This window comes from Heloderma suspectum, chromosome 1 (genome assembly GCF_057233095.1).
Source record: "Heloderma suspectum isolate Gila_16-S chromosome 1, 16-S_ref, whole genome shotgun sequence".
NCBI classification, from domain to species: Eukaryota; Metazoa; Chordata; class Lepidosauria; order Squamata; family Helodermatidae; genus Heloderma; species Heloderma suspectum.
In genome coordinates this window covers 164,196,745-164,209,865 of record NC_139458.1, presented here as the reverse complement: position 1 = coordinate 164,209,865, position 13,121 = coordinate 164,196,745, and the positions used below count along the sequence as shown (strand labels likewise).

Here is a 13,121-nt window from a genome sequence, read left to right as displayed (position 1 = left end):
ATCATTTCCTGAACTGACTTTTCCCAGCTGCTCTTTTCCATCTAGCCAATCAGAATTGAATTGGCCTGATCCAGGCCCCATCTAACAATATTCAAAGTGATTGTCTCTGTCTCCCCCTTCAGAACATCACTGCACAACTACTGACAGGCCTTTGACAGTAGGGATGGCGGAGAATTTCGCCACGGCTTCCCACCCCACGAAATTCTTCCCAGATGGACTCTACCTGCTGGCCAGGGCTGGGTCCATCCGCTGCCGTCCGCTGCCCCAGTCTACGGACACAAATGGCGTCCGGCGTAGTGGATGCCATTTGCGTCCCTGCTTTTGCTGTGTTAGGCTACGTAAATATTTACATAGCCTATCATGAAAAGAGCAGGGATGCAAATGCAGACCATTTGCATCTGCAGACCAGGGCAGCGGACGGAAGTCCAGCTGCTGATGGGCCCAGCCAGCGGCTCCGTGGACTCGCTGCGGCGCAGAACCAGCTGGGGAGGGTTCTGGGGGGAGGGATGGATTGCCTCCCCCCCCCCCAGATGCCCCGAAACGGACCAGTGAGTGGGGTTCATACACCCCTATTTGACAGTAACAAAATGAGGCCTCAGGCCTACTCAGATACATTATTGCCTCACATGGAGTAAACATTACATAACAGTAACAGGGCATTTCTTCAGAACAGTGTGCTCTTTTCTTTTCTTCCTTCCTTCTCTCCTTTACTTTCTTTCTTTCTTTCTTTCTTTCTTCTTTTTTTGCTTTTCCATTCACAGGAGGAAAATAAGGGACTCTTATGGGTAGAAAGCAGTTTTTGAGGAAGATTTAATCCATAAAATGTCCCACAAGGAAAGGATTAATCACACCATTCCCCCAGCATCACTACTGCGATCACTGCTGAGTGGATATTTATTACGTTACAGAACAATACCTTGCTCCTCTCGTCCCCTGACTTAATTTCTAAGATAGAAAAATGTCACCTAGTTAGGAAATGTCACCTACCACTGAAGGGCAAGGCATGCAAATTGGCAGATAATTACAACGTTCTGCTCGTGTGTGTGTGTGTGTGTGTGTGTGTGTAGGGACGGGGGAACCTCTTCTAGTATAACTGTGCTAGAACATTTTTCTTCATGAACTAATCAATTTAAAAGTTGTGAAACAGTTCAATTGACTAAAGAATTTGGCATGCCATCCAGGACTGATCCAATCCTGTGAGAAGACTTCCAAAATGTAATGCCCACAGGTAATTTATAAATCCCACCCTTTGAAACTGCTACATTGATCTTCTGTATGATGTTGGTGCACAGGACTAGTACATGTAGCGTGGAAGATACCATGTTTTCTATAGAGCACATGCCAGCAGGTAAGGAACAATATTATATAGCCCTATTCAGGCATTTATTCTCACATGATTACAGTGATAACAATTATGCCCACTGCCACCACCCAATCATTGCATTCCTGCTGTCCATTCATTGAGGGAAGGTCTGAGGACTGGAGCCTGTTCTATGTGCTGGCTTGCATTGCCATGATATAGAACCCTCTATAGAACCTTTGGCATCATGGGAGGAAGTTATACGTGTGGAACAGGCTTTGCTTTCCAGATTGTCCCCCAGTGAGTGGATAAGAGATGCCAGTGGGGGGGGAGGTACAACTAGGGATGTATGAGAAATTCATTTCAATTCAGTTTTGATCTGGATTTACCCAGTTTGCACCTTCCAGACTGATCACAGACTCAGATGCAATCTGCCATCGAAGTCCATACATTTCTGAGCTTGCAATGTGATTTGTTGGCCAAAAAAAATGTATTTGACAGCATGTATACATTTGAAAAATGCGCATGAAAAAATGCATACTCTTGAAAAATGCACACAATATGATTTAATCAATGGGAGAAGAATGCATACATTTCAAAGATGCAATTGACTGATGTACAATTGATGTAAAAATTGATGGGTACACTTAGAAAAATATGCACAAAATATACACAGATTTTCATGCAAGAGGGGGGGACACGACAAAATGTGCAATCTGCTATGGCCCCTAGTCAGAACAAGCTTCCATGTGGAATTCAGAGCACTTTGGCAAGTTCAGGTTTTGCTGATTCGCACATCCCTGAGACACAACAGTGGGTACATGGCCCTGCTCTCCTGCTCCACTTGATTTAAATAACATGATTATAAAGACCCAAATTGGGTTCATCATGAAGCTCAATGTATGCAGAAGCAAAAGGAGTGTTGCATAACTGCCTATGCATCATCCTAATCTGCAATTTTCAGGTGACTGCACAGATGAACATGTGCAAATAATTCCCCCCTCCCTCAAAAAGTGACTTTGGGGGTGTTCTCCAGATTTGCCTGTAATTGGCAAGATAAGAAGTGGGGAGATTCTGATGCAAATCCCTAGTCAGCCATGAAGCTCACTTGGTAACCTTGGGCCACTCACTATCTCTCAGCCTCATTTACCTCATGGGGTAGTTGTGAGGATAAAATGGAAGGGTGAGGGGAGGAGACAGAAAGAGAATGAACTTTGTGCTCCCTAGAGGAAGAGTGGTTTTAAAAAAATAGGAAGCCAAAATGTTTCATGCACGCAAATGCTTTCCATAACTCTGTAAATAAAAGGTCAAGGAACACCAGAAACTGCTTTATATCAGGTCAGACTATTTGTCCAGCAAGCTCAGTACTGTCTATTCTGACTCACAGTGGCTGTACTAGATCTCAGACAAAGGACTTTTCTATCATCTGCTATCTGATCCTTTTTTTCTGGAGATACCGGGGATTGAACCAATGACCTTTTGCATGCAAAGCATGAGCTCCAACCCTGAGCTATGGTTCCCCCCTCACATCTGCCTGAGCTCCCCAGGTTTCCCATAGCTTTCTTGCTCTCATACTCTACTTCCCTTGTACTATGTCAATGCTCATGTTCCTAAAGGATAGAGATGAAGCTGGGACAGTCATCCACCATTAGCATTGTATTCCATGATTCAATGCTAATGGAAACTTGTAAGACCTCTGTGTATGCACTGAAATTCCTGTGAGACTCCAGAGAAGCTCCACTATGCCATTTGTGGCCTGCTCTTTCATGCGATAGGCTATGCAAATATTTGCGTAGCCTATTGCGTGAAAAAAAAGCAGGGACGCAAATGGTGTCCACTATGCCATTTGCGGCCGCAAAGGTCTTAGTTTAAGCTAAATGCAGCCATTTACAGCTGCATTTACCTTAAACTAAGACCTTTATGGCTGCAAATGGCGTACTGGACGCTATTTGCGTCCACAGTCAATCCCCCTCAGCCAGCAATATGGCATAGCGGTAATATCGCTGGCACTTCGGAGCTAGCTGGCGGCTCTGCAGAATTGCCATGGAGCAGAGCCGGCCAAGGAGGATTCGGGGGGGAGGGACGGATCACCTCCCCCCATGGGCAGTTTCCCAAGCAGAAGAACAGGTAGAGAATCCGCCCATCCCTAGAGTGATGGAACATTAGATATATGCACATGCATGTCCCACATCATATGTATAGTTGAAATACATTTGCAGGCCCTCTGACTCACCACACATAGGCTGTTTCTAGTTTTACTATTTGAACTGTGTACAAGGGCCCTGACTGGAGGTCCCCTATTGCTTGTATTTCTCCACTTCCACCAGAATGATTCAATAGGCATGACTGGCCAGCCATTTGTTCAGTGCTGCCCTTCTCTAAACCTGCCTAGAAGAACCTGCTAAGGAAGGTTCTTCTAGTATACTTTCCAGGCTATGGTCACATGTTCCTTTCTACAGACTCTTAAAGATTAAAATATTTTAAAAGGTAGGAGCAGAACTGACTTTAGACGTGTGAAATATGTGCTATAAGGACTGATTAGGCAGCTGTAAAGGATTCATCTTTTCAAAGTCATTACAACACCTTTTACATCAGTCAGAGGCATATAGACCGGTGATTTTTCAAGTTTTGATTAATGATTGCAGCATACAAAATCCAGCTATAGAACCACACAAGGATAATGATGTGCAACTCCACAAGTTATGTTTTAATCTATTGACGTATTAATATATAGTATTGTGAATGCGTAACAATGTTGCTAAGCAGTTAGAACAGCAGCCACAAATGGTTATATCACGTGCATATTTGTTCCAAGTCTCAATTAATAATTAATGAAATATTTAACAAGTTATGAAAATCAATTTGTTAAGTGATTCTATCTCTGAAAAATCTGATATATTTAGGATTCAATCACGATTGCACTCAGGTTATTATTAAACAAATACTTGCCACTTCTGTTTTCACTGTATTCAATCCTTTTAAGGTCTTCAAGAATTTCATTTTTTAGGTCAAGAGGAGCAGTTTTACTAAAATTACATGTTTCGGTCAAAAAATCAAGCAGCAATTCCCCATTTTTGTTTCCCTCGGTAAAACAATCAGTTATGTCCATATCAGATGGAAGATCATAGGACTGATACTTCAGTCCAGCCTCATCAAGTATCTCTTCAATATCAGCAGATGAAACATACAAGCAAAGATCGTTCAGAGGTAAACGAGGACCGAATTTCTTCCAAAGCCTGGCCCAGCCACTGGTTCCTGCCAAATAAATCATATTACAAATTTTTTAATAAAAGATCAAGATCAAAGTACACGGTTCTTTACAGTGAACAGGTTTCACAGATCCTGAACCCCAATGGTCTTGTGCTATAAAAGCAGACACAAGGGAACAACAAAGGGAGGTGAGGTGAGGGAAATAGAGGCAGGGTAAACACAGGAAAAGTTATTTCATTACATGTACTTCCCCTGAGTTACAATTCCTCCTGAGGGCTGGATTCCATTTCGGAGAAGCTTTCAGGTGAAAGCTGAAGGCAAAAGGCGTGGGGCCAAAGTACCAAAAATACCAGCGTGTTTTAACGTTCTTACTGTGAGTAATTAAGCCGTAGGAGAATTCCACCTTTTAGAATGGGGAAAGAAAGCCAGGAGACTACCAAACAACTGGCGGTAGGGTAAAAAGGGGTGTGGCCAGGGGAAGGGGCTGTGCCCATCTGGGAAATTCTGGAGGTCTGGATTGGGACCCTAGAATAATAACCCTATGAAAAGCAAAGACAAAAATATTTTAACTAGTGTACAACCCAAATAAATGGGTATACATTGAGTGCAACATAGGAGGTGTCTCCATGACAATGGAAGGAGAAGTGAATGGAGGAGTACCAGATTTTTTTTTAAAGGAATCAGGTTTGTTGCGATTTCATCCATGCAGGGCTCCAAGAGCAGGTCCTCCTCACCAGGAAAAATCACTTCACAGAATGTATTTCTGGGTGGGGGTTGGAGTGAACATCATCTGACTGGCAGGGGCTGCTCAACCAATAAGAGATGCTCCCCACTGCTCTCCCCCCTTTCTCCTTTCCTCTTAAAGTCCAGATGCACCTGCATTTCAGGAGCAAGCCTCCTTGAGCACAATGGGAGTTACTCCAACTAGACACACATATGCTTGTGGTGGGAAAGATCAGGGAGCGGGGACACAGGGATGGGAAGGGAAACCAGCCCTGTTGCTAACCCGATGCTGTGCAGGATCTCTATAACGAAGGTGTGAAGTAGTTACTTCCTAAGGCAATAAACCAAAGAATGGAGAATTAGAGCCCCTGGATTGAGCTTTACAGCATTTAGGGCATTTGTGCTTTAAAATGTACCATTTCAGTTGAGAGGGATCTCTGTAAATTCTGATGTGGGCATTCAGGGGACAAGCATCATTGAGCACAATGGGAGTTATTTCTGAGGAGACACCAATGGGATGGGAAACACACAGGAAACACCCCTTGACCGGGGTCATGGTGAAAGGCACACCCCTGGGCAGGGCTAGCATATCTGAGGTAAATGCGGGAGTTGGGGCACACAGCAACTATACCAGGGAGAACCCAACTTAAGGAAAAGAATCGGACTTTAAGCAGTCTCAGGAATCTGTTTTTTCGCTAATAAGCTCCAGGATGGCTACTGGATGGCCACGATATCATGTATCCCTAACGCACTCAACATGCAGCCAGCTTGAAGTAAATCGCTGGTGGAGACACCCCCATACCAAGTTTAATCTGATCCATAGTGCCAGATTTATCTGATCTGGGGCTGGATTTGGTTCCTGGGCCTGAGGTTCTGCCCCCCTGCAATATAGTATTGGGGCTATGTGGTGGTTTCAAAGCCTTCCTGGGAAAGGTTAATTTTGAGGAGAAATTGAAAGGAAGTAAGGATGCTTGTCACATGGACCCAGGACAGGAAGCCAGGACAGGAACTGAAGGTGGGGCAAAACATGGTCAGAGTGATGAGAAGAGTGAAGGAGTTTGACAGCAGTGCTGCATAAGACTGGAGACCAGAAGGGCTGCAGTAGTGAAAAGCCTTTGGGTAACATTTTAGATATATCACTTTAACAGCAGCTGCCCCAAACCCTGAGTCATGTTTCCTCAGCATTTCACAAGGTGCAAACCAATGGGAGATTACCTTTTCAAGAACATTACCCATACCCACAGGATCATATCTATGCTTATGGGGCAAGATGCATAATATAGCCCTCTTCCTTTCCTCTGTTCCCCTGGCCAGTCCTCAGTCACACTGCCTGGGGGCAATGCAGCATCAGAGCCATTATTTGCAAGCGACAGGAAGCCAGTGTGCAAGTCCCATATTTCTATGTATCCAGCTACCTTCTTCTTTCCAGATGTTCAGACCACGAGTTCCTCCCTAAATGAAGTAATTGTTGGGGAATGTGCATAGTCCATTGCCAACCAGGGAAGGAGCTCCATTGAGACCTATGCTGATCCCTTCCATGATCACCTTCAAAAGTGGCTCATGACTGGCATGGCAAATCAGAGAGCGGCTGATAATTCTCCAAATCACCCAAACTAGAGTGAGGGAGGGTGCACTGCTTCAGTAGTGGACTAACCAGAGCCACTTTTGAAGCACTTACATGACAGGGGGCGATTTCTATCTTTTAACACAGCCATAGCATGGGGCATCCAACAAGGTATCTCCTTGTTGGACTCCCTCCCAATCCATGGATTGAGCACTTTTCATTCAGGCTATGGGGGTGGAGAAAGTTTTGCAAAAAGCATCCATTTTGCCTTTCTACTCAAGAGCCTTTGATTTTTGCCAGAGATTATTGACTTTAGTTTGACTCTCTTCCATCTTTTGATTCCTCTTTTGAATCTGCAATCAAATCAGAAGCTGAAGTAAGGAGATGTTATTTCAGGATAAGTGATTAAATAAACAAGCCCTTAGATTTGCCTCTTCCCTGAGGATGATCATGTGTTTGGGGATGGGACCTCTTACAAATGCCAGTCATTCTCATTCATGCCATTCATTGCAATCGTATGCACACTTACCTGGTAGTAACCCCCCAATAACTACAATGGGGTTTACTTCAGAGTAAACATGCAGCACTACATATCTTAGAACTCCTGTCTTCTGAGATTCTAGACTGTCTGCCCAAACTAAGGGGAGGGGGTCCATGAAAACATGTCTAGTGGATCTGTGGTATTTTGAATCCTCCCTCTGCATTGAAGCTGATGGGAGAATTAATTATGCCAGCTCCAGGTTGGTATAGTTATCAGGTCTGATCCTGCAACTACTTGAGGGAATGGGTGCTGGTGTTTCCTCTATCCCCACAGGACTTTCCTGTGGGTGTATTGGGGGCCACTGGGGTGGATGGGCTGCCCCACTGGCAGCACTTCTCGTCTGCCCGATCCTAATCACCTCTGAGTAGGCCTTTGGCAGAGATTAAAGATTGCACTTTAACTTTATAAAATACCAACCATGGAATCTCCATTTTATTTAAATGAAGATTAACTGTTAAATTCTCAGAAAAAGACCAACTAATCATGGTAATATATTACAAGATCAATTTCCCCAATTTCTTGACATGAATGAAGATGTAGTTGTTTGTACAGGCAACTGGTAAGTAGATTCCCAAATCATTAAAACATAAATAGCACAGCTCTGTGAAAAATAATTCCCATAATGCTAAGGAAGAGGAACAAATCAAGAACTTATAAGACATTAGAGGCAAGGATGAAGAGGCTGATATACATGTAGGACTCACCCACCAGTTCCAACAACAAAGATCAGCTGCATATGCCACTATACCCTGGCTAATGTATAGTTGTAATTATAAATTACAATTATAAATTGTAATCTACAACTAAATTACAAACTAAAGCCTGACACAGTACTTGATTTTAACATCTATTATGCTCTTTTATTAATTTTAATTATTTTTTTAAGGATTCAATGCACAATTTTTATTGTTTGGAAGTGCTTATTCAGGGGGTTAAAGAGCAGGACAGAAGTGTTATAAAAACCAACAAACATTTTGTTGTCAGTCCCCAAATTACTCATAGCTTAAGGCCATTAAAGCAAGGGAATGGGAAATTCAGCCAGATCCTATGTACATTTACTTAGAGGTAAGTCCCTTTTGAGCAAGTAAGCAGAGGATTAGAGCCTCAGTCATAACTAAATAAAATCCTATTTATTTCTATAGGATTTAGTTCAGAGGCGACTTGCTTGAGTGCACAGAAACTTTAAAAGTGCCCATTCCCTATCATTGAGACTGAGCTGCAAGAAAATGTCAGGCTTCCAACAAACAATTACACTGATTTAAAGCAGGCCACAGAGAAGCAAGCAACCCAAGACATCACAGATCTTTGGTGTCTATTCCGAGAAGTTGTATGGAATGGCAGAGTTCTCAGATAAGGGACATCCATTATGTTCTGTGTATCTGTGAAGTTCCAGCATATGGGATGTCTCAAAATATAAGGAGCATTTGGCAACCTTAGACCAGTCAGATTGCATCCCACAGTGACAAGGGAGCTATCGTTTTAAAAAACTACTTAAGACTAGCATAAGGTACACAGATAAGATCCTGCAGAGAGAAAGAGAAAGAGAGAAATATTAGCAGAAGCAGTGGGAAGTGGAACCAGGATAATCCATTTATTTGGTACCCTTGGTGACATGATTCAGCATTTCTGATGTGAATCATTTATAAAAGGCCAAAGCTACCAGCCCCAATGGGTAGGAAAGCAATAAATTCAAGACTAATGAGGGCTTGCTGAGAGGTATGACTGCAAATCCCCATTGCTAATAAAGCCAGTCGCCTGTCTTTTTGGAAAGCAGTATATCTTTAAACAGTTTCTTTCTGAAACATAAACACTCCAGCAGTCTAGAATCCATGCCGCACAACAAATTTGTGTATGTTTTCTCCCCCTCTCTCCACCTGGCGGAAAATGAATGCAGAGCACTAATTGCAGGAAATGTGCTGGTGTCAGTGTTCTGTGACTCAATGCCATTTCTGAACGGAGCAATTATATCTTACCTGACTGGCACATTATTATAATCACTCCCTGTAGATGCAACGTATGGTGCTACTTTTGTTTTTCCAAGACTTTGTTGTGAACTCAATGTGTGGGGAGGCTATTATCTTAAAAACCAAACCAAACGCTACATAACTCTTCCTAGCTGCCCCAGTCTCGTTGACAAGCAGAATGGGGGAGGATCTGAAACCTTCAGACAGTGTCCAGGTTCCTGATCTGTTTTGCACTTTTTATCCTCTACTCCCAAGTTCTCATTAAGCTCTCCTATTATTTCTACAGGAGAAATTACATTGAGCATGATTCACTGGGAATGCCTACCTGGGCATGCTCCGCTGAAAAGAATGGAGTTGCACAAGAGCAACAGGGCATTCTCGTGAGACTTTTTGGTGGATTCTGCATATTGCTTTTATTTCTTACTTAAGGAGGAGTATTATTTCAAAAATGGCTTCTGATTCTTTCCTATTTCTCTTGGTCTAGTAGTTTTATTCTATCTGTCTCATCCACTTAACCTAGTGCTTTCCCTGATAGCCTTCTCTCTTCCCCACACCATTCTTGCCTTACTGCTCATGTTCATCGTCTCCTTTATTATTACTAGTCTTCAATCAGATAAATTTCCCTGCTGCCTCCTTCACCCCTTTCCCAAACTAACTCAGGCAAGGGAGAAGTGGCATGGCATGTAGGGCTCACAGACAGTAGAAGCTTGGATGGTCCCAGGCACTAATGGACACGACCATAAGTATGTTCATGTCAGCATCCAAGCCTCAACTGAACAAATAGACCCTGTCTGGACATAATGGTGGCATTTGCCGAGAATTCATGGGTTAATCAATTTAACCACAAATTGCAGGGATATGCACCACGTGTGAGCCACTTCCAGTTACTAGCAACAACATACAAATGTGGCATTCATAGGTTGTTTCCATGATGTCCATACCTTGGCACTTGGAGTTTTTTCTGAGTTAAATAAACCCAAATTAATCCCTGGATTGTTCTTGGGTTAACTTGTGGTTGTTTAACCCATGAACAACCTCAAATGCCTGTGTCCAGACATCACAGAAACATCCTAAAAATGCCACATTCATAGGTTGTTGCTGGAAACCAGAAGCAGCTCATGCACAGCATGCATCCCCACAATTCATGGGTTAATTAACCCACAAACCACCATTACATTCAAACAGAGACATGGTTTCCACAAGCCCTTCCAGTTGCACCCCCGCCCCCTAGCCTCTGTAAGGTAAATTGGAGAAAGGAGAGATGGGAAGTGTCAGGAGCATGACAGAGCCAGATTTGGAATGAGGAAGACAAATTATAGGGAAATAGTTTAAATCTGTTTAATAACATTTTAATTGGAACCATTCCAAATCAGGTCAGGGGAAGTTCACCCATCAGTGATTTCTCTGTGTCATGAATTGACCCATTTCGCTTTAGGAGTTTAAATCCACTCCAGAAGAATGTCGATTAGAAATATCAGATTTGTCTTAGAGCTGTTTCTCACTTTACTTTTTATACCTGGGTATGTACTGTATAACTTATTACTCTGAAATATAGTATTAAGCAAGTATTTATCTTCATATTTTGCTGTTGGGAGCATGATTTCTAGCTTGATCTTCTCTTATGTGTAAGGATCTGAGGGAGACAGCATTCAAAGATGACAACTGGAAGAGATACAGTTGAGGAACAGTTCTGCCATGCTCAATGTGATGACCTTTTTTCTCTAGACTGCCTCTAATTCACACATTTCCCTGTGATTCATACAAAAGTTTGTCACTAATTAAATATTTCTATGTCAGATCCTGAAGTAGCCATTTATATAAATGCTGCCCAAGCTACTATTTTAGACACAGGAACAGTTTTATGACTGAAGATCATAATGTAGGAAGCAGCTCTAAGGACAATATTTGACCATGGCAGTATTATTTGTCAAGAATTGTGTTGTTTCCTGTTAAACATATTATTAAACATACAAAAAAGGACTCTTGAAAATCAAGAGAAATCACATACTCACTCACTCACTCACTCACTCACTCATACTATATTTCTATACTGTCCCATAGCTGAAGCTCTCTGGGCATTTCACAAAAATTAAAAACCATGAAAACACATTATACAGAGTACAAAAAGAAAAGCATTTACATAAAATCATATAAACAGATAACATAGACAATATATATCTGAAACTATATTAGACTATAGACTATATTAATGCATAGTCAAGGGTTCTATCATTGTACATACACAGTCTAAGTTGCGTACTGTGGTGCTGCAATGGTAATTACTCTGTTTTTATGGTAGTACCGTTCCAGCCTATAGCTGATAAACCTATCCCTCCCCTCCATTTTTGCTCTTGTCCCTGTGTCCCTGCTTCTGGTTCTTCACTAACAGTGGCTGTTCTACCCACAGCAAGCATATGAGGAGAACAGATACAAAAACAATGAAACCTGAAAATGCCTGACTTTGGCTGGTTGTACCCATAGGCTTTGCACTAAGCACTAATCCTGCCATATATAATATGTTCAATTTGCTCTGCTCCCTTGGTACTGTATCCAAATGAATGCATAAATATCACTTCCTCTGCTATTCTATTTTTCAATTGGCTCGATCACAACTTTCTCATTCAGGTGTCAAATATAACCAATTCAAGATGGGATTTTTACACAGTATTGCAATATTAAACAAAATGGGCAGTAAACATGGGGAAATGAGCCAGCCAAATAGCACAACAGAGATCAGTTGTAGCTATTTACTTAATGCCACATGCAGTCAGGTGTTGCAACGTGCACCAATCTTGAGAAACCTATAGCAGATTAATGGATTCATTCAAGGCAATTGGGTTCCCTGTATGAGTTTAGATTTTAGACGACGAGCCTATTCTGCTTGTAGCATTTGTTGTGACATTGTGCTGTTGCATGTTATGAACCTCATAAAGCCATTTGATAACTTTGTGAATTCTTCCAATGTTTCTATAATGCTCCATATACCTCTCTGTGATCCCTATCACTCTGTTACAGCCCCAGAACTAGGGAGCAGCAAATGAGCTCTGCTATTTCAGTGCAGCCTGACTCTCAGTATATACGAGGGCAAAACTATTCATAGCAGTGGCAAGTTTGCTGTGAACTCAGCCCTGGTTTCACAACAAGAAGCAACATCCTCAGACTTCGTTGTAGCAGATGGTGAGTTATAGCCTTGTGGGGAAACTTTGTCAGCAATGTAGCTAAAATGTCCAAGGAATTTGCACTTCTGGGTCAGGGGTTTAGACAAGTCGTTCATGAGTGATTTGACTTGACAGGCACTTTGAGGCTGAGACAGACAATAGTGTCTAGTTACTCTAGTGAACAACATTAGACTTGGACCTTGGAGATCCAGATTCCAATCCCAGCCAACAATGAACACTGGCTGCTTGCTGTCCAGCTTGCCCTTCAACTCAAGTTCAAGTTCCATTCCATAAAATGGAAGTACGCATTTATCTCTCAAGGGCTTTTATGTGGGTGCAACCCTATAACCACTTGCCTGGGTGTAAGCCCCCATTGAATGCAATGGGTTTTACTTCCAAGTAGACATATATAGGACTGTGCTATCAGACTGAAAATCACTCTGAAAATTAAGGAATGTTCTATAAGCACTTAGCAGCAGGAATAAACAGTCTTAAAATGCTCCAAGAAAAACATTAGCAAGATACTGGGAGTAAGGTGTAGTTTAACAGAGCCCAGTGGAGGCTGGCGGCTCTGATTTCAGTGAGACTGTGAATCCATTCTGGGTTTCAGTCAGAACCACCCAGAACTTTAAAGGGATTATCCAAAGTCCTGAACCTATTT

At 42.3% G+C, this 13,121-nt stretch overlaps 1 protein-coding gene across 3 annotated transcripts in view; it reads right to left on the bottom strand.

The window, feature by feature from the left end:
• Positions 1-757: 757 nt before the first annotated feature.
• LOC146358378 (histamine N-methyltransferase-like) overlaps positions 758-13,121 on the bottom strand; it is a 31,075-nt gene continuing 18,711 nt past the window's right edge. For 2 of the 3 annotated variants that reach the window (XM_084809470.1, XM_084809488.1), the window contains one exon: positions 758-4,555. In XM_084809470.1, the coding sequence (XP_084665596.1) occupies positions 4,200-4,555 (356 nt within the window). In that variant the 3' untranslated portion in view covers positions 758-4,199. Of the gene's footprint in view, positions 4,556-7,744; positions 8,862-13,121 lie in introns of those variants that run through there. The other variant, XM_084809479.1, reaches the window with a different exon arrangement.